The 26,696-nt window shown below is 41.8% G+C and overlaps 1 protein-coding gene across 4 annotated transcripts in view; it reads left to right on the plus strand.

The window, feature by feature from the left end:
- ANKS1B (ankyrin repeat and sterile alpha motif domain containing 1B) overlaps nt 1–26,696 on the plus strand; it is a 113,563-nt gene that overhangs the window by 29,567 nt on the left and 57,300 nt on the right. For all 4 annotated transcript variants that reach the window (XM_073567845.1, XM_073567844.1, XM_073567847.1 and 1 more), the window contains exon 2: nt 23,107–23,249. In XM_073567845.1, coding sequence (XP_073423946.1) covers nt 23,163–23,249 — 87 coding nt within the window. In that variant the 5' untranslated portion in view covers nt 23,107–23,162. The remainder of the gene's footprint in view (nt 1–23,106; nt 23,250–26,696) is intronic.

Consider the following 26,696-nt stretch of genomic DNA (forward strand, 5'->3'; position numbering starts at 1 on the left):
CTCTGGTTCTTCTTCCTTTTCTTTGTACAACCCCATAGTTTACGTTGCTGCTCATATTCTTCCGAGTGGTATCTGTTCGGCGCGACCAAAGTCGTCATGTAGAGCCCACAATTATCATGTATAGACGTTATTAAATAAACAGAACTGAATATACCGTAATCGATCAAAAAGCTAACAAGAACCTATGATTAATGATATGTGATTAAGTCTTCCTATATAAATATAATAAAAATGATTAGTTTAGCTTTATAAGCATAGTACGCCTGGTGTAGTGGGTCTCCAGACTAGATATAACAGCTGCGGCTGTGGGATACAGCTGTGTGCACATGTTACATCCAACTGTGCTGTGTAACGGAATAATAGTGTTATAAAACTTAGATGAGTTCTTGGAGGGCAATTGGATTTTCTCTTCATAACGTCTTGAAAATATAAAAGAGCAAAAGTGTTGCCTAACTGCTAATCGGAAACATTTGCCGTAAGTGTCAAGTGTCAATTTGAATTCCTTGGGCCCAGCAAAGAAAAGGTATTCTGGGGGTCACATCCCAACCATACAGAAAATGTGCACGTCCCCTTTTATTACAAATTATAGACTTGCTCAAGTGATTGCACACTGCCTTAGTATTCAGGCAACAGGCTTCCATGCTGCTCCTGTGGACTGCTTCCCTAAGCCAGCTCTTCATTAACCTCTTTAATTACTGAGCTTTGCTCCTGAATAAACTCTGCTATACTGCCATACAATGGTGCAAGTTCTTTCTGGACTCTGAGACAAACTCGGCTGTACCCTTGAATCAACTGTGATGAATCCCTGTGCCAGTTTTGATTTGGACTCTGTGACAAACTTAGCGCTGCTGCGGAGTTATCTGTGCTTTATTGCTGTGCCAATTCTGTCTGGACTCTGTAGCAAACTCAACTCTGCCCAAGTCAACTCTGGTATACTGCTGTGCTAGTTCTGCATTGGACTCTCTTACAAAGTCAACTCTACTCTAAGCTATACAAAAGTGCAAGCTCTGCCTGGACTCTGAGAAAAGTACGATAAAAATGGCTTTTCTGCACTGCTGATGAAAATCCAAAGGAGGAATCCAGGAGACAGGATTGGTAGCAATGCAGTTTATTATTAACGCCTTACTTCTTCATCGGAAAAAATAGCAAACCAGTTTGATGACTTTGAAACACGTTGAAAATAATCTGCATTGCTACCAATCCTGTTTCCTGGATTTCTCCTTTGGATTTTCATCAGTAGCACAGAAAACCCAACTTTATCCTACTTGGCACTTTATCAGTTTTTAACCCATGGGGTTGACAACACTATATATATATATATATCGTTGTCGGGGGATCGCTGGTGAGTCGCTATCTGTGACGGGGCCCTGAGACAAACTCAGCTCTACCGCTGAGTCAACTATGATAAACCGCTGTGCCAGTTTCACATTGGACTCTGACAAATGTAGCGCTTCCCCTGAGTCAACTCTGCTGAACTGCTGTGCCATTTCTGCATTGGACTTTTAGACAAGCTCAGCTCTGCCGCTAAGTCAGCTCCGCTTGACTGCTATACCACAGTGCAAGTTCTGCTTGAACTCTGAGACAAACTTTGTGGTATATCACAGTTTAATCGGTGGCAGAGCTGGGTTATTTTAGCGTTGGATTCTCTGACAAACTTAGCTCTGCTCAAGTCATTTCTGCTATTCTGCATTGGACTCTGTTACAAACTCAGCTCTACCACTGAGTCAACTCTACAATACTTTGCATTGTATTCTGCTTCATATTCAGTTCAACCTATTTTTCTGTCATAGCCTGGGCCTTGGCCCTGTTGAAGCAACCTAGGTCTAATGCAACCATGGGGACCCATGTTGGTCGTTAGATTGACGTGGTAATGGCAGTAGTAAAGTGCTATACTACTTTGGCTCTCTTTGCACTTCAAAAGATGCATAGTTGGTTCTTAACTATGATAGCATACATCAAATTAGTGTCAATTATGGCAGAACAATCCCTCAGATTAGATTGCTAGAAGGAGCAACTTTTATGCAAATTTGTGTTACAACAGGCAGAGATTAAAAGTCCCAACTTGAGGTATTTAAATGACGGTAAGTATATAATGAGCTGGATGACCACGAGGCTTTAAAAAAATGGCTAGGAGTTACGGGAATTCATAATTCTACCGATTGGCATAGGTTTTCTTACTGAACTTCCATTGATTTGCTGAATTCCATTGATGGCATATCACATAGTTGCTGGGATGGTCCTGATTTATTTTTAGAAAAAAACTCAGTAAATTTTTTGGGGCTATTCATGGTCAAAAAAGGGGCAGAGTTTGTGTTTGAGTGCGTAGTCTTGTTTCATTTGGGGTCTTATTGAGGTGAGGTCACGGGAATCCCTAGGTTAGGCTGAACTTAAACATCCCATATTCTACCTACAGCAATATTTTTGCTATTGGGTTTTATTTAAAAAAATGCACTGTTTGCCTTCTATAGCCTCTGTGTTGCATTGTCTATTGCTGGCTGCAGAATGAGTTAACTCAGAATCCAAAACGTCAGTGAGCTGTTCTGACAGTCCGAAAGGAGAATTTATAATTTTTCTACCTCTCTTTTTCTAAGCTCATCTCAGTAGAGTTATTGAGTTATGACCATAGACCACATCAAAGTCGAATGTGCAGGCTAAATCTCTAAAAGTTAAACGGTTCAACTTTATGGATTAAACTAAATTGTAAAAAATAATTTGTAGCCCCAAATATGTAAAAAAAATATTTCCCCGATGGTGGACAACCTCTATCTCATCACAAGAGGCCATTACTGATGCCGGGAGATGGCCTAGATGACTCTGTAGCCTTCCTGTGTTTGCCTGTCATGTTTCCTAAGATGGGGAAGGTTTATCAACAATGGGCATGGAGCTTGTTCCAGTCTCACCTGAAGGACCACCTGCCCATCATCCTAATTATCAGTCATAAGACTCTCCATAACAAGTATCATTGTGAATCAATAGAATATTTTGTAAATTTTGGTTTTGACCATTAATGGTGGGCGATTGTTGGGTTGGCTGACATTCCACCGGATATTTCTATCCTAGATCTACTTTTTTTCTAGTTGCTGTGATCATTAGTCCATAGGAACCTCAGTGAAGAACTTTAGATCAATGTGTTGTTTGCTGAGGAAATGTCACTAGTTCTCAAGAGCCTGTCAAGGAGTAGGATAAAAGAGACATCACTTAAGGCTTGAAACAGGTCATGGTGGCGCCTAAAAATAGATAAATGTAGAGAATTTCTGAGCAGAGCTATCAACAAGAGTTCCCTGGATGATTGTACTTGGTACAAGATACTTTAATACACAGATTGAATGTGTACGAGAACATAAGAAGACTTTTCAGTTCACATGCTTCCAAATGGAAGGATTAATTGAATTTAATTAAAAGAAATTGCTCTGAATTGATGCTCTAAATAGAACTGATGGTGGTTCGGGAGGAACAAAGAATATCGCTTTCTTAAGAAACATTTAAAGAGCAAATTTCTTTTGTGCCAGTTTTACTTTTTCAGGTAATACATATAAATACTTGCCAACTTTCGATAGTAAGAACCTGGGAAAGGTATCTATATGCAGTATGAAAAGAGCAGCCTGATGACCCCACTTTCCCGTAGAGAAACAAAAACCAACCAGATCTTTATGAAGAGAGACAAAGACCCACTCCCACTTCCTGTAGAGAGAAAGAGAATCGCATGTACTTTCTGTAGAAAAAAACACGTCCAACTTTCTGTTAAAAGACATAGAGCAACCACCACTTCATACAGAGAGATAAAGATCCGTCTCACTTCCTGTAGAGAAACAAAGATCCTCTCACTATCTGTAGAGAGCAAAGACCCATCGCCCCTTTTTGTAATGAGTCGATGACCCGTCTCACTTCCTGTAGAGAGACAAAGACCCGTCTCACTTCCTGTAGAGAGACAAAGACCCATCTGACTTCCTGTAGAGAGAGAGAGACTCATCTCACTTCCTGTACAGGGTCAAAGAAAGACCCATCTCACTTACTGTAGAGCAGGGGTGGGGAATCTTTTGTCTGCCAAGGGTCATTTGGATATTTATACCATCCTTAGGGGGCCATACAAACTCCGCCCACAAAGTACATCCTGACTCTGGCACTGGTGTCAGGACGTAGTCTTTCATTGCATGACCTTCAGTGTTCAGTAGTGAACACTGCATATGTGTGCTCATAGAGCAAGAAGAAATTAATGAGCTGGTGGCAATCAAAATATAACTCCCTCTCGAGAGACAAAGATCCTTTTCCTCTTCATGTAAAGAGACAAAGACCTGCTCAGCTTCCTATAGAGAGACAACCCCTACTGTTTTGAATGGCTCACCGAGGAGGATAGCAGGTCCAGACTAAGCCACAGAAAACCAGAGAGGTTGGTAACTAAGCGGATTGCAGACCCCTGATCCTGTCCATACAACTAGCAGTAGTCGTGGAGCGTACCTACAATGATCCTAGATGCCTCGGCACAGCCGGAGAGCTAACTAAGCCTAAAGCAAGAAAGGGGAAATCTAAACTGACCTCAAAGGAATAGATAGCTCCCAAACATATATTGTCGGTGAGACAAGATGAAAACACAAACGCAGGCAGAAAAATAGACTGAGCAAACGATGGGGCCCACACTGACTAGACAGGACAGGAAATGAACAACACTGTCTGCAATCACGCGAAAAAACCTGCAAAAGTCCAACACGTCTGATGCACAAAAACACTGAAGTCGCATGACTTCGCCCCCACTATATCAGCACTCTGGTGTATTCTGAAAGCAAAGCAAAAAGAGACCAATATAACAGGGGACAAAACAAACTGGCACAAGCAGTAACATATGGGTGGTGATTCAGCACAGCCCCAGCCGGAGCTGGCTGATCCGCACAAAGCAGAGATAGACAAAACCAGATCAAATGCAAACAGAGTAGCAAATGAACCACTTAGCTGAACATGCAGGGACAGAGCAGGAGACATCAGACCTCAGGAGGCACAGGAAGAAAATCACCAGCAGGGATAGAGGGAGTCGGATGTCTTAAATCCCAATCTGAAACCCCAGATCTCCAATCATCTTCCTCATTATCAGGTGGCAATCAGATCAGCTCCACTACCTCCAGTAACCACCAGAGGGAGCCCAGAAAGAGAACTCGCAACCCCTCTGTCAATCTGACCAGCTCCACTACCTTCAGTAATCACCAGAGGGAAGCCAGAGAGAGAATTCACAACACCCTACACTTCCTGTTGAAAGACAAAGACCCACCCCGCTTTCCTGTAGAGAGACAAAGACCCATCTCATTTCCTGTAGAGAGACAAAACCCGACTCACTTCCTGTAAAGACACAAAGACTCACCCCTATGTCTTGTAGAGAGACAAAGACCCTTTTCCTCTTCATGTAAAGAGACAAAGACGTACCCAACATTCTATAGAGAAATAGACAACCTCTACACTTCCTGTAGTGAAACAAAGAATGACTCCACTTTCCTGTAGAGAGTCAAAAACCCACCCCATCTTTATGAAGAGAGACAAAGACCCACCCCAACATCCCTTAGAGAGACAGAGAACCGCATCTACTTTCTGGAGAGAAACAAAAACACTTCCCCACTTCCTGTTAAAAGATATAGAGCAACCACCACTTCCTACAGAGAGACAAGGAGCCGTTCCACTACCTGTGGAGAAACAAAGATCCACCCACTATCTGTAGAGATCAAAGACCCACTGCCCCTTCTTGTAATGACACAAAGACCTGTCTCACTTACTGTACAGAGATAAAGTTCCATTTTGACTTCCTGTAGAGAGACAAAGACCCATCTGACTTCCTGTAGAGAGACAAAGACCCTTTTCCTCTTCATGTAAAGAGACAAAGACCTACCCAACTTCCTATAGAGCGACAAACAACGCCCACACTTCCTGTAGAGAAACAAAGACCCACCCCACTTTTCTGTAGAGAGACAAAGACTGACCCTACTTTCCTGTAGAGAGACAAAAACCCACCAGATCTTTATGAAGAGAGACAAAGACCCACCCCACTTCCTGTAGAGAGAATGAGAACCTCATCTCATTGCTGTAGAAAACCAAAAACACGTCCCACTTCCTGTTAAAAGACATAGTGCAACCACCACTTTGTATAGAGAGAGACAAAGACCCATCTCACTTCCTGTAGAGAAACAAAGATCCACTCACTATCTGTAGAGAGCAAAGACCCACCGCCCCTTCTTGTAATGAGACAAAGACCTGTCTCACTTCCTGTAGAGAGACAAAGACCCATCTCACTTCCTGTAGAGAAACAAAGATCCACTCACTATCTGTAGAGAAGAAAGACCAACCGCCCCTTCTTGTAATGAGACAAAGACCTGTCTCACTTCCTGTAGAGAGACAAAGACCCGTCTCACTTCCTGTAGAGAGACAAAGACCCGTCTCACTTCCTGTAGAGAGACAAAGACCCGTCTCACTTCCTGTAGAGAGACAAAGACCCGTCTCACTTCCTGTAGAGAGACAAAGACCCGTCTCACTTCCTGTAGAGAGACAAAGACCCGTCTCACTTCCTGTAGAGAGACAAAGACCCGTCTCACATCCTGTAGAGAGACAAAGACCCGTCTCACTTCCTGTAGAGAGACAAAGACCCGTCTCACTTCCTGTAGAGAGACAAAGACCCGTCTCACTTCCTGTAGAGAGACAAAGACCCGTCTCACTTCCTGTAGAGAGACAAAGACCCGTCTCACTTCCTGTAGAGAGACAAAGACCCGTCTCACTTCCTGTAGAGAGACAAAGACCCGTCTCACTTCCTGTAGAGAGACAAAGACCCGTCTCACTTCCTGTAGAGAGACAAAGACCCGTCTCACTTCCTGTAGAGAGACAAAGACCCGTCTCACTTCCTGTAGAGAGACAAAGACCCGTCTCACTTCCTGTAGAGAGACAAAGACCCGTCTCACTTCCTGTAGAGAGACAAAGACCCGTCTCACTTCCTGTAGAGAGACAAAGACCCGTCTCACTTCCTGTAGAGAGACAAAGACCCGTCTCACTTCCTGTAGAGAGACAAAGACCCGTCTCACTTCCTGTAGAGAGACAAAGACCCGTCTCACTTTCTAGACAGGGTCAAAGACCCATCTTACTTACTGTAGAGAGACAAAGATCCTTTTCCTCTTCATGTAAAGAGACAAAGACCTACCCAGCTTTCTATAGAGCGACAAACAACGCCCACACTTCATGTAGAGAAACAAAGACCCACCCCACTTTTCTGTAGAGAGACAAAGACCGAGCCTACTTTCCTGTAGAGAGACAAAAACCCACCAGATCTTTATGAAGAGAGACAAAGACCCACCCCACTTCCTGTAGAGAGAATGAGAACCTCATCTCATTGCTGTAGAAAACCAAAAACACGTCCCACTTCCTGTTAAAAGACATAGAGCAACCACCATTTCGTATAGAGAGAGACAAAGACCCGTCTCACTTCCTGTAGAGAAACAAAGATCCACTCACTATCTGTAGAAAGCAAAGACCCACCGCCCCTTCTTGTAATGAGACAACAAAGACCCGTCTCACTTCCTGTAGAGAGACAAAGACCCGTCTCACTTCCTGTAGAGAGACAAAGACCCGTCTCACTTCCTGTAGAGGGACAAAGACCCGTCTCACTTCCTGTAGAGGGACAAAGACCCGTCTCACTTCCTGTAGAGAGACAAAGACCCGTCTCACTTCCTGTAGAGAGACAAAGACCCGTCTCACTTCCTGTAGAGAGACAAAGAGCCGTCTCACTTCCTGTAGAGAGACAAAGAGCCGTCTCACTTCCTGTAGAAAGACAAAGACCCGTCTCACTTCCTGTAGAGAGACAAAGACTCATCTCACTTTCTAGACAGGGTCAAAGACCCATCTTACTTACTGTAGAGAGACAAAGACCCTTTTCCTCTTCATGTAAAGAGACAAAGACCTACCCAACTTCCTATAGCGTGACAAACAACCCCTACACTTCCTGTAGAGAGACAAAGAACCACCCCACTTTCTTTAGAGAGACAAAAACCCATCTCACTTCCTGTAGAGAGACAAAGACCCGCTATTACTTGCTGTAGAGAGGCAAAAATCCGTCACACTTCCTGTAGAAAGACAAAAACCAGTCTCACTTCCTGTAGAGAAACAAAGACCCATCTCACTTCCTGTAGAGAAACAAAGATCCACTCACTATCTGTAGAGAACAAAGACCCGTCTCACTTCCTGCAGAGAGACAAAGACCCGTCTCACTTCCTGCAGAGAGACAAAGACCCGTCTCACTTCCTGTAGAGAGACAAAGACCCGTCTCACTTCCTGTAGAGAGACAAAGACCCGTCTCACTTCCTGTAGAGAGACAAAGACCCGTCTCACTTCCTGTAGAGAGACAAAGACCCGTCTCACTTCCTGTAGAGAGACAAAGACCCGTCTCACTTCCTGTAGAGAGACAAAGACCCGTCTCACTTCCTGTAGAGAGATAAAGACTCGTCTCACTTTCTAGACAGGGTCAAAGACCCATCTTACTGTAGAGAGACAAAGACCCTTTTCCTCTTCATGTAAAGAGACAAAGACCTACCCAACTTCCTATAGAGCGACAAACAACGCCCACACTTCATGTAGAGAAACAAAGACCCACCCCACTTTTCTGTAGAGAGACAAAGACCGACCCTACTTTCCTGTAGAGAGACAAAAACCCACCAGATCTTTATGAAGAGAGACAAAGACCCACCCCACTTCCTGTAGAGAGAATGAGAACCTCATCTCATTGCTGTAGAAAACCAAAAACACGTCCCACTTCCTGTTAAAAGACATAGAGCAACCACCACGTCATATAGAGAGACAAAGACCCTTCTCACTTCCAGAAGAGAAACAAAGATCCACTCACTAGCTGTAGAATGAAAAGACCCACCGCCCCTTCTTGTAATGAGACAACAAAGACCCGTCTCACTTCCTGTAGAGAGACAAAGACCCGTCTCACTTCCTGTAGAGGGACAAAGACCCGTCTCACTTCCTGTAGAGAGACAAAGACCCGTCTCACTTCCTGTAGAGAGACAAAGACCCATCTGACTTCCTGTAGAGAGACAAAGACCCGTCTCACTTCCTGTAGAGAGACAAAGACCGTTCTCACTTCCTGTAGAGAGACAAAGACCCGTCTCACTTCCTGTAGAGAGACAAAGACCCGTCTCACTTCCTGTAGAGAGACAAAGACCCGTCTCACTTCCTGTAGAGAGACAAAGACCCTTCTCACTTCCTGTAGAGAGACAAAGACACGTCTCACTTCCTGTAGAGAGACAAAGACTCATCTCACTTCCTGTAGAGAGACAAAGACCCGTCTCACTTCCTGTAGAGAGACAAAGACACGTCTCACTTCCAGTAGAGAGACAAAGACTCGTCTCACTTCCTGTAGAGAGACAAAGACTCATCTCACTTTCTAGACAGGGTCAAAGACCCATCTTACTTACTGTAGAGACACAAAGACCCTTTTCCTCTTCATGTAAAGAGACAAAGACCTATCCATCTTCCTATAGAGCGACAAACAACCCCTACACTTCCTGTAGAGAGACAAAAACCCATCTCACTTCCTGTAGAGAGACAAATACCCGCTATTACTTGCTGTAGAGAAGCAAAAATTCGTCACACTTCCTGTAGAAAGACAAAAACCAGTCTCACTTCTTGTAGAGAAACAAAGACCCATCTCACTTCCTGTAGAGAGACAAAGACACGTCTCACTTCCTGTAGAGAGACAAAGACTCATCTCACTTCCTGTAGAGAGACAAAGACCCGTCTCACTTCCTGTAGAGAGACAAAGACCCGTCTCACTTCCTGTAGAGAGACAAAGACACGTCTCACTTCCTGTAGAGAGACAAAGACTCATCTCACTTCCTGTAGAGAGACAAAGACTCATCTCACTTTCTAGACAGGGTCAAAGACCCATCTTACTTACTGTAGAGAGACAAAGACCCTTTTCCTCTTCATGTAAAGAGACAAAGACCTATCCATCTTCCTATAGAGCGACAAACAACCCCTACACTTCCTGTAGAGAGACAAAAACCCATCTCACTTCCTGTAGAGAGACAAATACCTGCTATTACTTGCTGTAGAGAGGCAAAAATTCGTCACACTTCCAGTAGAAAGACAAAAACCAGTCTCACTTCTTGTAGAGAAACAAAGACCCATCTCACTTCCTGTAGAGAGACAAAGACCCACCCTCACTTACTATCATCCGGCCTTGCATCTTGCTTTAGACAGGATTACACTGTGCAACAGGCAGTGGGCAGAAAGACCGAATATAGATGGCATTTTGAAGTGATTTTTAAGGGGAAAACATGATTTTTGAATAAAGAGATTGTTGATTTAGCAAATGAGACAGTGTATCTGTAGCTACAGGAGAGATATATACTGTATCTTTGTACCGTGTTAGCCTGTAGATAGAAGAATATTTAGAATTGAGAGAACTAATATGTATTGTAATCACCTATAGGAAACTTTATGAAAACGTTTTCATTGCTTCCCCCATGATTGAAAGGATAGATGGTGGGATTTCAAGGAGACAGTAGACATTTGCAGAGTAAGGAAAGAAAAGATGAGGTGGACAGTGAGGGTTTCTAGGGAGGAGGAGGTGTGTGGGAGCATGGAATAGGAAGAAGTGTCTGCCTGCAACGATGAGTCACTAGCGGAGTGACAGCTTTCAGACCTACGGATAGGTTGCTCAGATAGAACGTTATACATCCATTTCTTAAAAATGATACACATGTCGACTGATGTTTTAGATCTGTTCCAAATCTGTGACGATTGAATAACCTGCCAAATAGAGATGATTCCAGAAACAGCATGCAAGACAAGGTGTAGAAGAAGAGAATATAAGGACACGGGATGACAGAGACCGGAATAATGACACTATGGGGATATAGGTAGTTTTAGTTTTACTTTTACGATCAGGTCCCTGCTGATGAAATTCTTAGTATATCTTTACAATAAAGGGGTTGTCCAAGTTAATTAAAATCAAAATCTTATAGCTTAGGAATCAGTCAGCAGGTTTTTTTTGGTTTTTTTTTAGGAAATCTGAGCACAGCATGATGTAGGGGCAGAGAAGCTGAATCCAGCAATGTGTCAATTATTAGGTTGTGTGTTGCTGTTTAAATAAAATCAGTGTTTTCTATCACTACAGGACTAGATGTCTTGTGACTACTAGTCCAACCACACCCCCAGCACAGATTAGCAGCTCTCTGTCATGATGCAGTGTACATAGACAGCAGCCAATCACTGGTGTGGGCGGAGTTATACTCAGCTCAGCATTTTGAGCTCTGCTAGATCTGCAGCAGAGGAAACTGGGATTGTATCAAAATGACAGCATACAGTGCAGCAAGAGACACATCGCTGGAATCAGAGTCTCATCCTCTACATCATGCTACGCTCAGGTTTTCTTTAACACTATTCAATAGACTTTCTGCTCTGTACAGAAGATTCTTCAGCAGTCTCAATATCATCACAGACAAGATTACAATGAGAGGTAACTCCTCTACATAGAGTAGATACAGGATTCCCCATTCACAGTACATGATATCACAGCTTACCTCCTCCTCCTGTATAATGACTGATAACACCTCTATATACAGTAGATAACACAGGATCCACCATTCACAATAGATGATGTCACAGCTCACCTCCTTCTCCTGTACAATGACTGATAACACCTCTATATACAGTAGATTACACAGGATCCACCATTCACAATAGGTGATGTCACAGCTCACCTCCCCTCCTGTACAATGACTGATAACACCTCTATATAACGCCTCTATATACAGTAGATAACACAGGGTCCACCATTCACAATAGATGACGTCACAGCTCACCTCCTCCTCCTCCTGTACAATGACTGATAACACCTCTATATACAGTAGATAACACAGGATCCACCATTCACAATAGATGATGTCACAGCTCACCTCCTCCTGTACAATGACTGCTAACACCTCTATATACAGTAGATTACACAAGATCCACCATTCACAATAGGTGATGTCACAGCTCCCCTCCCCTCCTGTACAATGACTGATAACACCTCTATATAACACCTCTATATACAGTAGATAACACAGGGTCCACCATTCACAATAGATGACGTCACAGCTCACCTCCTCCTCCTCCTGTACAATGACTGATAACACCTCTATATACAGTAGATAACACAGGCTCCACCATTCACAATAGATGATGTCACAGCTCATCTCCTCCTGTACAATGACTGATAACACCTCTATATACAGTAGATTACACAGGATCCACCATTCACAATAGGTGATGTCACAGCTCACCTCCCCTCCTGTACAATGACTGATAACACCTCTATATACAGTAGATAACACAGGGTCCACCATTCACAATAGGTGATGTCACAGCTCACCTACCCTCCTGTACAATGACTGATAACACCTCTATATAACACCTCTATATACAGTAGATAACACAGGGTCCACCATTCACAATAGATGACGTCACAGCTCACCTCCTCCTCCTGTACAATGACTGATAACACCTCTATATACAGTAGATTACACAGGATCCACCATTCACAATAGGTGATCTCACAGCTCACCTCCCCTCCTGTACAATGATTCATAACACCTCTATATAACACCTCTATATACAGTAGATAACACAGGGTCCACCATTCACAATAGATTACATCACAGCTCACCTCCTCCTCCTCCTGTACAATGACTGATAACACCTCTATATACAGTAGATTACACAGGATCCACCATTCACAATAGGTGATCTCACAGCTCACCTCCCCTCCTGTACAATGATTCATAACACCTCTATATAACACCTCTATATACAGTAGATAACACAGGGTCCACCATTCACAATAGATTACATCACAGCTCACCTCCTCCTCCTCCTGTACAATGACTGATAACACCTCTATATACAGTAGATTACACAGGATCCACCATTCACAATAGGTGATGTCACAGCTCACCTCCCCCTCCTGTACAATGACAATGGCCATTGTGAAAATGATAGGATTTTTCTTTATATATTATGTTATGACAAATTATTATTTTTTTAAATACATGTAACATAAAAAATATCGCATAGTTCCCCTGCTCAGATTTGCAGTAGAGGAGTAAATTGGACATAACAGAGTCTCCAGTATCCCTTTGTAATAATATATCAGTTTTCTCCGGAGTGTCCCTTTAAATATTATTATATTTAAGTGTTATTCCTGCATCATCAGGACTGAGTGTCAATCCTTTGTAGCAATTGGTTGGTAATTTCTAAGCTTTGGGCAGGCATGGTGGAAGACTCTGTGGCCAACACTGTTCCGGTTGGTGCGATGCCCACCTGGTGCCTGAATCAGCTAATTCCTACTACCCTCAATTTCATCTCTTGCCAGGCAGCGGAAGCTGTTTTCAAGGGCATAAACCATAGTTTCATCTCTCCATAGAGTGACAGATGCCGCCAGGCCCTCCCTGGGACACTGTCCAAACATCGCATATGTCTGCGTGCCATCTATTAACTTGTGCCACACACAGGGAGAAGGCTCTTACACAAATTGGATGTCAAGTTAAAATGGCTGGCGTAGGTGCGCCAAAAAGCGAACTGGTGTAGCGCTCCCTAAGGTGAGCCAGAGCTGAGAGCGATTGGCAGGCTTGGATGAGCGATATCATCTATAGGCATCTCAGACACATGGCAGCCGCTCGCTCCAGGATGGATGTCTGCAGCTGCTGCTGTCATGAAATCTGTGGGTGAAGTGAAGAAATCTATTTCTTACGGATGATACCTATTCATCCAGAAACAAAGAGCACATTATTCCCAATATAGATTAATAGACATAGAGGAAAAATCCTTTAACTCCTAACGTGATAGTCCAGAAGACCGAAAACTTCTCGCAGCTGAGAGTTTGCTGCAATTGTATCCTGTATAGACAATCCTCTGTGAGCTAAACAGTAGAACAGACCCTTCTCCTTTTCTGGTAATTTGCTACAATGTAACAGCTTGGATTCTTCATCCCACCCTAAAATTATATGTGGCATTTACAGATCCACAATGGTCTTCTTGCAGATGATTTCATTTTATTCCCCTTAAAGCAAACCTGACAGCAGGATTTTGCTAAGTAAACTACAGGCATTGTCAGGTTGCTGCTGTTATACTGATTAAATGATACCTGTGGTAAATAAATCCGTCTTGTGGCTCCTGTGTAATCAGTGTTAGAAGTTTTCAGTTAAAGGGAATCTGTCACCCCTTTTTTTGAGAGCAGTTGAGGGGGGGAGCAGTTGAATAAGCCCCGCCCATCGGACCGGACAGCGGCAGTTTACATACATCTGAACCGATATAAAAAAGGTATTTATGCATGAAAGGTGCGGGTCAGGGGGAAGCAAAAGTACTAAGAGAATCCTTATGTGACACACAATTGAATGATATCATTATATGATATCTCAAAAAAGGGGTGACAGATTCCCTTTAATCAGATGCTCGTGCTTTGAGGTGGGACAGTAGGCAGAGTCTTATCTTCCTGCGCTAAGCCAGGGAAACCAAGGAAAGACCTGCCCACAGGTCGCCCCAAACGACAAACATGTTCCTTATCATAGGGACAGAGACAGACAGACTGTGCTTCAGGGCGGTTTGTGGGCAGGTCTTTCCTTGGTTTCTTTGGCTTAGAGCAGGAAGATAAGACTCTGCCTACAGTCCTGCTCTGGAGCACGAGCTTCTCATTAACTGAAAACTTCTAAGACTGATTACACAAGAACCACAAGATGGATTTATTCATCAAAGGTATTTTAATCAGTGTAAAAGTGCCAACCTGACAATGCCTGTAGTTTACTTAGCAAAATCCTGCTGACAGATTCACTTTAAGGCTATGTGCACACAGGATCGGACTGGCCCGCCGGAGGACTAGAGGATTCTCGGGTGGACCCAGGCACTGACGTCTGTTGGCAGAGTGAACATAAAACACAAGTGCCGGCTATGAAGATACCGACTGCTCTCCCCGATTTTCTAACTGGGAGGAGCGGTGACATAAAAAACCATCAGAGTGCAACAGCTACATAGTGGGCCCCAAGAATGATTTTCTCCAGTGGGCCCAAGGTGCTCCTGTCTAACGCTCTGTGTACACCTAGTTTGTGGAGTAGAAACTGGCTATGTTCACACAGCATCTTTTAGGTACTGGCAGAGCCACCGATTTATCCCAGGCTAAGCCAATTTCTCTCCTTTTGATATATACTTTATTTATACTGTTATGTGTGGATTACATGCTTTTTTTTGCCTGCAGATTTTAGCCTCGGCTCTTCCCGATTGCCCTGGTGCACTGGCAATCGGTTGTAGTTTTGGGGTTGATGTCTACTGTGTAATGTCCGGTGACATTAAACCCAGGGGTTAGTAGCGTAGAGACACAGCCAATGAACTGCTGACACCTTACTGATGTCACCATTTGCAGCGTGAGAACCAGCAGCAATTTCTCACACTGCGAGCGGTGACATCAGTAAGGTAACCGCAGTTCATCAGCTGTGAACTGCAATAACCTTACTGACATCACCACTAGTCACAGCAGCCCAGCAAGTGTACGCTACTTGGATCCAGGTAGCTTACACATGCTGTGAGTGAGTCCCGTCCCTCTACCCCGACGCGCACATTTCGCCCAGCTTTTTCTTTATTTTTTTAATGTTTACATTTATTGTTATTTTTCAGCTACCCCTTCACCTTTCGGTTTAATTTACTCCTAGGTTTTTTGGTAAATTGTATGGGATTATGAACCTATTGATATAGGAATATCGCAGTAATTAGGACATTGTGTTGAATAGTGCTACTCTATCTATTGTATATGACGGTTTACACTGTTAATTTACTGTACTTGGCTGATGAAATGTCAGGTTTCCTATGAGACGTGTGTCCAGTTGTCAGTTTTTTCGCATGGACCGAGTGACCACGTTAAAAAATATAAATCACGGCACGCACTATTCCCTTGTACATTTTGATGGAACTTTGCCATTCAAGTCTATGGATGCCCTAAAAAATCAGATATCATGTTGCATTCTTTAACATAGGAAACTGTCTGTGTTGGTTTTGTAAATTTTATTAACTTCTGATGTATAAAAATAGATCTCATATGGATGTAAAAAAAAATGAGCATATGGATGTCACATGGATGGGAGATCAATGACAATATGGATGAAAATAGTTTTGTTTCTGGATGAATGAATGATTTTTCAATTACCCTTTGTACCCAGCCTAAGGGTAGCTTCACACCACCGTTTTCTCCACATCTGAGAAATCAGAGTGGCATCAATTTTTCTCGAATGTGGAGAGAAAAAAAAAAAAAAGTTTCTCCACCTTCTCCATTCTGTTTGTCCGTGAACATCGGATTGCACTCGGATGACATTTATCTTCCTTCATCTGGGTTTCGCACTCGGACTTAGGCTAGGGCTCCATGCTGCAGCATTTGGTTTAGGCGACGTGAGACTACTATAGCATGGTAAGCCAGGCTTTCATATGAGAGCTAATAGGGCATTTTTAGGGCGCTGCCGAGTTTTCCAAGATGAAAATACTGACGACGCGCGAAATCTGATTTGACCCCTCTTGGAGAATGAACATGTCACTTCCGTTAACCGCTCCAGGGTTCCAAAAGAAGTGACATAAGACGGACCATGTGCACCCCAATGTCGTTTTTACATTGCGCTGTATTATATTAATGTTTTTTTGTAGCGCTTTTTCAGGGGGATTCCAGGCATTATCCACCTGAAAAAGATATGTTTGCACATCCCCTTTGCTCTAGTGTGAGTATCTTGAAATAGTAAGGATATTTCTGCTAATATCCCATTGAGCTCATCAATGTATACATGTAGCACTGTAATAATGTAACTGTTTTATTCCTATTATTAATTGGTTTCGCTACTCGTGCCGCTGAGTCTGACGGTCTGTGAACAGAATAGTTTCTATTTTCCTCCTACATTTGTGATAATGAGCTTTAGTGACCTTTACAGGCCGCGTTTCCAGGTATCACTCATATACGGCCGGTGATGCAGAATATATTGTTTCTGCGTGTGGTAATGTATAAGTGGCAAATGCTGACGTGTGGTGAGGAACTCCGGTTAGGACGGTGGAAGTTTTTATTTCCCTGATTTTTAGGAATACCGTCACTCTTACCAATGTATTTGAATAGAGCTAAGCTGCAATACCAGACTCAACCTGTGATGAAGAGTGGCGCTGTTTCTGATCCTAGTCCCTGGAGAAATAACCTCACGACACACGCTAACATCTTTGTCATAGGCATCCTTTTGGATTTTCATATGTCTTGACGGGTGACAGACGACATTTAGGTTCCATAATGACATTTGATTGTTCAACAGTTGAACCCTATGGCCAATTATTGGTCGATAAATGGTTAAAAGTGGCTAGTTTTACTGATATTTATCTCCAAATTTGCATCCTTAAAGGAGTGATCCAATGCCAATCACTTCCACATCAGGTGATGCTATAACCCCACAATTGACGATCCCGCACGCATCTTGGCAGGCGTTGTGGCGGGGCATCGTCATCAGTAACGCTCTCTTCTGATACGGAAGGGCAGCAGATAACCCCTTTAAGGTTTTTTATTTTTTTTGTTTTCCTTTGACAGTGTATATGAAATGAAAAATCAAGGAGCTTTCTACGAGGTCATGATTCAAAATCATCGCCCTCTGTTCTGTTTCCATAGCTCCCATAAGGAACTCTGCATCTCCACGGTAACAGACAACAAACAAACCCAGTGTAGTCAGCTCCTGTCATCCATCTATTTTCCACCAAATGCATGGAAAGGACAGATAGGAGGATGACGGCAGTATCAGATTGGTTGTTTGTCATGATGGACACACGTAGATCTGCATGAAATAAAAAATACAGAACATTTTCAATCTTTTTTTTTTTTTTTTTTTTAAATCCTCAATGAATTGGTCCTAGGAGAAACAATATTATGAAGGTGGAAATTCTCTTTAAAAGGGGTTGGAACATGAAAAACATTTTTTTCCACCTATCCACAGGATAGGTGATAAGTGTATGATCACGTTTGTCCTGACTTTTGGGAACCCCACTGTTCACAAGAAACTCCTTTGATCTGTATAAATGCACAGTCTGTGCCATAGGGTATAAAATATTGTAGAAATACTCTTCTAAGGAAGAAAACCTCCTTAAAGAAGCCCTCCTCTTCCTCCTCCTCCTCCTATTCCTCCTCCTCCCATCAACATTTTTATCCCCTTAGTATATTGCAGTCATCATACTATATAGCACTGTGTAGTTACAATTGCTCTTTTTGCCTTTCTACCTAGCTAACTCTTGTCTTTTCTCTGCTCTATGAAGAAACTGGAAGTCTCTTGTCCCTGCGTTTATCATTCCCTCCTTCAACTCCTGATCTAGCTACTCCCACCTCCACCTGCCAGAAACTTTTGCAGTGACTCATACAGGGAAAATTGACCTCCTGTTTCTGCATAAATCTTAGAAGGATTCAGCTAGTCAGTTCTTAATCATGTGATGCCATAGACCTAATAGAAAAGAGAAGACTTAACTGGGTAGAAAGGCAAAATAATCAATTGTAAGTACACAGTGTTGTATAATATGATGACTGCACTATATTAGGAGGATACAAATTTTGATGAGGAGGAGGGCGAAGAGGAGGAGGAGGAAGAGGAGGAAGAGGAGTGCCTCTTACAGCCTTGAAAACTCAACACTGATCTGTGATGTCTGTGGTGCAACAGCAATTGTGGGTGTTGATGAGTTGCCACGGCCTAAAAATGGCACTCAGATCTTCACTGGCAGGCATTCGGATTGCACATTTAAAAAAAAAAAGGCTTAACCCTTCACAACATATGACTAAATATACGTCATATGTCAAGTCTGCCCCTCTGATGCTGGCTCCGGCACTGAGCCCACATCTTTTCCGGCACATGACAGCTGATTTCATCAGCTGTCATGTGCCCCTAACAGCCGCGGGTGGAATCGCAATCCACCCATGGCTGCTAACATGTTAGGTGCCGCTGACAATCTCTGACAGCGGCATTTAACATGAGCGCATTGGAAGCGCGTCACTAGCTCTGCCCATCCGCGCCTCCATCACATGATATTTATATAATATTTTACATGATATTGCGCATATTATATTTTATTTATTATGTAATATGTATTATACTTTGTTTTATTTTATTATACTTTGTTTTTATTTTATATATATTTCATTACATGCAGTATATATATATATATATATATATATATATATATATATATAATGGGATTTCTTTTCCCTGCTTGATCAGCGACAGTTCTAATAAATCTTATGAGTTTCCTGGCTCTTGGATGAACATCATGATTTATGGAGTGGTCGTGGTAAATCTAATAAGAATGATACAAGATCATCGGCACTCTGCAAAATTAGATCTCCGTGTTTGTGACTTACATAATTACTGCTCGCTTCTTTAATTAATTTAATAAGGATTATTATAAAGGAAAAATATAAGTCAGGACGATCTACAGTGAGAAGTTTCATCCTTCTAATTGTACTGGACAGGTCTCTTAGTCAAACGACAGCAGAGCTGTGTGCAAGGAGCTCGTACATCGATATCTGAAGTCTCTGCCGCTCCCCCATTTTGTTTTCCGCCAACTAGTGCCTCCATAGAGCACTCTGCTATAGAAGCACCATATGGTGGCACAGAATCTTGTCTGGTCACCTCTACAGCTCCCACAGCGGTTGTCACGCTACTTTTAACATGTAACTTTCGTTTCAGAAGAAATTGCAGAATAATATCTGGGTCTCCTCTAGCTCCTCCTCTCTCCATAGAACTTTATGAGCACCAACTGTCATCTCCTATCTCAGTAATGGTAAAATTTGTCTTCATCGAATACAGATTTTACCCGAATTGAGACTTTTTAGAATAAAAGGTCAGTCCAGGAGGAGAAAGAAGCAGATTTATCTGATGAGATATACTAGAGAATTTCTTATTTTCACATGTACTATTGACTTATGGGAGAAAAAAATGAGAATTAGAGGTACACTTTAAGAGTTCCCTAATAGGAACTAGTTATGTAGTAGTGCGGGGTTGATTTGTTTTGTAGTATTCTAGCTGTAATGGCTGATATATTGGTTGTCCTGTTTTCCGACTGTAACGCAAACGTCGGCGCCCCAGCATGGTTTCCCTTCCTCTTCCCTGCAGGGACGCTGGCATACTCACTGCCTTGGACGCATGGTGTGTCCCTCGGTGTGCTCCCTGCTTCCTGTGTCTCTGAGTTCCCGGAGGCGCAACTAGTGCACATTGCTCTGTTGTTAAAAGGCCAGCGTGCTCACCTGCTAAGATGCCCCAAGCCAATAGTTTTGAGTCATCTTGTATAAAAGATACCCTCCCCAATATGGAGGAGCCGACGCAACATGCTATCACTAGTGTGTTAGTGGAATTAGTGTGCTGTTAGGGCCCCTGGTCCTGGTGTGACCAGTGTCCTGAACCCGTAGTCCCCTGGTCCTGGTGTGGCCAGTGTCCTGAACCTGAAGTCCCTGGTCCTTGTGTGGCCAATCCTGAACCTGAAGTCCCTGGTCCTTGTGAGGTCAGCGTCCTGAACCTGTAGTCCCTGGTCCTTCTGTGGCAGTCCTGAACCCATAGTCCCTTGTCATTGTGTGGCCAGTGTCCTGAACCTAAAGTCCCTGGTCCTTGTGTAGCCAGTCCTGAACCTTAGTGTCTGTTCCTTGTGTGGCCAGTGTCCTGAACCTGAAGTCCCTGGTTGTTGTGTTGCCAGTTCTGAACCTGTAGTCCCTTGTCATTGTGTAGCCAGTCCTGAACCCGTAGTCCCCCGTCCTTGTGTGGCCAGTGTCCTGAACCTGAAGTCCCTGGTCCTTGTGTGGCCAGTGCTGCACTCATAGTCCCTATTCCTTGTTTGGCCAGTGTCCTGAACCTGTAGTCCCTGGTCCTTGTTTGGCCAGTCCTGAACCCATTGTCCTTGGTCCTTTTGTGGCTAGTGTCCTGAGCCTAAAGCCCCTGGTCCTTGTGTGGCCAGTCCTAAACCTGAAGTCCTTGGTCCTTGTGTGGCCAGTTCTGAGCCTGTAGTCCCTTGTCATTGTGTAGCCAGTTCTGAACCCGTAGTCCCCGGTCCTTTTGTGGCCAGTTTCCTGAATCTGTAGTCCCTGTTCCTTGTGTGGCCAGTGCTGCACTCATAGTCCCTGGTCCTTCTGTGGTCATTGTCTTGAACCTGAAGTCCCTGGTCCTTGTGTGGCCAATCCTGCACCCGTAGTCCCTGGTCCTTTTGTGGCCAGTGTCCTGAACCTGAGGTCCCTGGTCCTTGTGTGGCCAGTGCTACACCCGTAGTCCCTGGTTCTTGCGTGGCCAGTACCCGAACCTGTATGATCGGTGGAAGTCTGACCACTGGGTTATCCACCGGTCATGAGAAGACTCCGTCTCCAAGACTTTACACGTGCTGTGCCAATTCTCTGGAATGCACTTCCCAGGTCAATACGATTAGTCCCCAATCCTCACAATTTTAAGCGTGCCCTGAAAACGCATTTATTCAGACTGGCCTATCGCCTCAACACATTAACCTAATCTATCCCTATGTGGCACAGCCATAAGTTTTTACCATAACCAGGTTCCCCGCATCATGTTCCCACATGCTTTATGCATCCATTAGCCCTCTGCATCTGTACTGTTACACACTTAACATTATGGCTGGTCCATACAATCAGGGCAACTGTTACCACCCACCTTTCGTGTCTACCTCTTTCCTCATAGACTGTAAGCTTGCGAGCAGGGCCCTCATTCCTCTTGGTATCTGTTATGATCTATGTGATTATTGTTATGCTGTAATGTATATTGTCTGTACAAGTCTCCTCTGAAATGTAAAGTGCTGCGGAATATGTCGGCGCTATAGAAATAAAATGTATTATTATTATTATTATGAGAAAGGGTTTCCCATGAATGGAGCGGTACTGTGCATGTGTGACCATAAACTGTTTATCGGAGTGGTGGTCACACATGAGCGTCATTGGTCCCATAGACTCTCACAAGTAAATGGAGCTATGCTCACCCATCCTACTCCATGGGACGCCCATTCTTTGGATTGTGGGGGTCCCAATGTATAGGATGATAAATGTTGGTGTCATGTCTCTAGGGAAGCATTGTGATACAGTATGTTATTTAGACATTATATGGCAGGAGTATGGGGGCTGTATGTGCATTATTGTGAGGACCCTAAGTGGGCGTAAAAAGGCTTTGTATAGGCTCCACTCAACTGTTTACACCTACTAGGTGAACATCTTGCTGACGCTGTATATAAGGAGGACCTGTCACATGACCATTTTTTGCTCTTATTTTATTCCCGCTGTTCCCGAGTATTCAGTTTTTGTTTTCTTTTTTGAATCCGTCATACGGTTCCCGAGATATGGGCCTTTTTTTAGTTATCCTTTGGCTTATAAGATCCTCAGGGGTGTGTCTTTAGACTGCGCTGCATAATTACCTTGTGAGCCACGCCCCCTTGTAAAGACTATAACAATGAACACTAAATAAAAAGGCCAATATCTCTGGAATCGTATGGCGGACTTAAAAAACCTGAATACTTGGGAGCAGGGAAATAAAATGAGAGCAAAAATTTAGAAAGGAGAAATATAAATATACTGGATTTAAGAACAGGTAGATATTTTATTAAAACATTTCTAAATTTGTTGAAAGCAAATTTTATATAACAGTAGATAATTCGGCTAAATTTATCCAATTTTTTTTACCTTTCTATGATAAAATATTTATACATACAATCAAATTGTTAAGCATTTTTGTATAGTAAAAAGTGTTGTCAGTATAGCTTGAGAGTGTCTCTCTTTGGAGACTACTTGTAGTATCAAAAAGTAAATGTCAGCCCTTAAATATAAATTTTGACAGTGATCAGAGCTCTATTTCTTTAATACCGAGCTCCAAATCCCCTGCATAGACATTGATTAAATCATAACATTCTGACTACCCGTAGCCTCCACTAGAGGGAGCTCCAGAGCTTACTGTATACAGTGGTATTATTGAGTTCAATGCAGAAAGAGTATGCAGTAAGCTCTTAAGCGGCCTCTAGTGGTGGCTTCAGGAAATTCATATTCAATTTTTAAAAAAATATATATTTTATCTGCATTGTTTTCAGTCACTAAATCCGCAAAGCTGTATCCGACTGGGGGATCTCTGGACTTTTCCCACATTATGATGCAAGGGGATGGACGGCGGAGAAGAAATGAAAATTACTTCGATGATATACCAAGATCAAAGCTTGAAAGGCAGATGGCTCAGGTAATAACATTTCTGAATTAAAATTCTGCAGAAGAAAATCTACCTGAAGCTACATCTGTCGGTCGTATTTTTAGATGTGTTTTTCATAAATATAACAAGTTCCTTCGGTACATCAGATTCTGTCATTACGTGTAACTTTGAAAACCAGAATTAGGATTTTTTTTTTTTTTTTTTTTTTAAGCCTCACTACTATTTTCTTTTTCCTTTATTCGCCCTTATTATATATTGTTTTTTTTAATAATTTTTCTGCATTTACTATGGTATTATAATTTAATATTATTATTTTTTATTTATTTATTTTTAAAACAGACAGCTATTTTGAGCATTTTTTTAACTTGTAAAGTAACTTTGAAAACCAGAAATATGATATATATATATATTTTATTATTATATATTATTATACTGCTTTCTTATACTTTTTTTGTACATTTATTATAGTATTAAAATTAATTATTATTACTTTATATTTTTTTTTTACATTTTGAGCTATGTTGAACTTGTAAAGTAACTTTGAAAACCAGAAATATGATATATATTTTTTTATTCTTCACAATTATTTACATTTTTTTATTTGCCCTTATTATTTGTTACATTATTATCTTATGCTTTTTAATATTTTTTAGTACATTTATTATGGTATTATTTATTATTATTATTATTATTATTATTATTATTATTATTATTATTATTATTATTTTAATACAGTCAGCTATTTTGAACTTGTGAAGTAACGTTGCAAACCGGAAATATGATTTTTATTTTTTTTTACTTTCATTAAAGCTTCACTCTTTTTTTTTTTTTTTTGTTTATTTTCCCTTATTATTTATTATTACATTATTTTCTATTGCTTTCTTATACTTTTTCTTTGTAAATTTATTATGGTATTAAATTTTATTATTATTTTATATATTTTTTTTACATTTTGAGCTATGTTGAACTTGTAAAGTAACTTTGAAAATCAGGAATATGATTTTTTTTTTCTAATCTTCACTACTATTTTAGGTTTCCTTTATTTGCCCTTATTATTTATTACATTATTATCTATTGATTTTTTTCTATACTTTTTTTTGTAGATTTATTACAGTATTATAATATATTATTATTATATTATTAATTTCTTTATTTTTTTTAAAAATGGCAGCTATTTTGAGATAACGTTATAGTGAAAACATACTCTGACTGCTATATACACCATACTGCATCCATACTATAGGAAACAAAAAGTAAATATATTAAAACAAAAATAAATGAAACTTTCTTTTGGCTTCTTTGACACTAAATTGAACAAAATCACAAAAACCATAACGTGTGTAAAGTTAGAACGAGACCTGACGGACAAGGCGAAGCTATGTACACGGTGGCATCCACTTTTTTGGCCCAACGAGGACACAAGCTCTTGCTCACTGGATGTCATTCTACTTTCTCCCTTTTATATTACTTGTGTTTTTAAACAGTTTTACTATTTTACTTTTATTTTTCATATCACTAATCTATTAAAAACAAACAAACAGAAATGTTACAATTGTCACTATGGCCGGTAAGCTCAATACTAGACTCACACTTACGGTGCTGTTTAGGAAGCAATAGATCAATTCTGACTAATTGTGTCCTATGAGAGAGTTTTCTAGGCATGCTCCGATCTTGGCAAAGGTCATTATGAAGGCAGGAAGTGAGCTGTGACATCTCCTATTGTGAATGGTGGATCCTGTGTTATGTACTGTATATAGAGGTGTTATCAGTCATTGTACAGGAGGAGGTGAGCTGTGACATCATCTATTGTGAATGGTGGATCCTGTGTTACCTACTGTATATAGAGGTGTTATCAGTCGTTGTACAGGAGGAGGTGAGCTGTGCCATCACCTATTGTGAATGGTGGATCCTGTTCTATCTACTGTATATAGAGGCGTTATCAGTCATTGTACAGGAGGAGGAGGTGAGCTGTGATATCACCTATTGTGAATGGTGGATCCTGTGTGATCTGCTGTATATAGAGGTGTTATCAGTCATTGTACAGGAGGAGGAGGAGCTGAGCTGTGACATCATCTATTGTGAATGGTGGATCCTGTGTTATCTACTGTATATAGAGGTGTTATCAGTCATTGTACAGGAGGAGTAGGTGAGCTGTGACATCACCTATTGTGAATGGTGGATCCTGTTATGTACTGTATATAGAGGTGTTATCAGTCATTGTACAGGAGGAGGAGGTGAGCTGTGATATCACCTATTGTGAATGGTGGATCCTGTGTTATCTACTGTATATAGAGGTGTTATCAGTCATTGTACAGGAGGAGTAGGTGAGCTGTGATATCACCTATTGTGAATGGTGGATCCTGTGTTATCTACTGTATATAGAGGTGTTATCAGTCATTGTTCAGGAGAGGATGTGAGCTGTGATTTCACCTATAGTGATTGATGGATTCTGTATATACAGTATAGAGGTGTTCTCAGTCATGGTACAGGAGGGGGAGGAGGTGAGCTGTGATATCACTTAATGTGAATAATGGATTCTGAACAGCGCACATAAGGAAAAAATTCTCAAAAATTAAAAGAAAAAACACATTTGAAAGGTTGACTCACCAAAACCCTGACTAATGCACTAGCAGGATGCAGCAGACCTCCAATGATAAAGGCTGGGGCACAAGTACCATTATTGATGTAGATACTCAGGCAGTATAGTATTCAGTAAAACCAAGTAACCCAAAAGGGTCTGGCTGCCTAGTGGAAAAAATGCACACACTTATCTGTGTGACTGATGTCCTATTTGTGTGCATTTTTTCCACTAGGCAGCCAGACCCTTTTGGGTTACTGGCTGTTTTCATCAGTGGTTTGCACCTGTGCTGCCCCAGCCTTTATCAATGGAGGTCTGCTGCATCCTGCTAGCATAACAAGCAAGCAAAGGTGTACAACAGCATCATATGTGCTACAAATGTTGTATGCCGAAAATATTGGATAAACAAAGGATCAGTCGCTTAGAGCGCATACCATAGGGGATGTGGAGACCACAAATTACAACCAAAGACACAAGTACCATTATTGATGTATATACTTCGTCAGGGGAGATCCTCTCCGAAACGCGCGTCGGGGTGACGCGCTGACCGCCCGGCCATCTACTTTTTCTTCCCTGGAGGTAATAATTCCGCTCCGGCACCGTTCACTTCTATGTGGGTGGGCGGAGTATGTGCCAGATGTAGGGGTGGATATTATGCCTTGGTTTTACTGAATACTATACTGCCTGAGTATCTATATCAATAATGGTACTTGTGTTTTGTTCACACTATAAATATCTGTATATGGGTATGAATGTGTACTGGCAGCCAAGGAGGATTTAGTCTCCTTATATATCCAAGTGTTTTTTAGGCTATATAGGCCTTCAGTGAAGATGGTACTTACCTTTATTTATGTATATATCTATATATGTAGATTTGGTCAGGGTTAGGTCGCATGTCC

This window comes from Dendrobates tinctorius, unplaced genomic scaffold (assembly GCF_039654945.1).
Source record: "Dendrobates tinctorius isolate UK_male_01 unplaced genomic scaffold, ASM3965494v1 ptg000020l, whole genome shotgun sequence".
NCBI classification, from domain to species: Eukaryota; Metazoa; Chordata; class Amphibia; order Anura; family Dendrobatidae; genus Dendrobates; species Dendrobates tinctorius.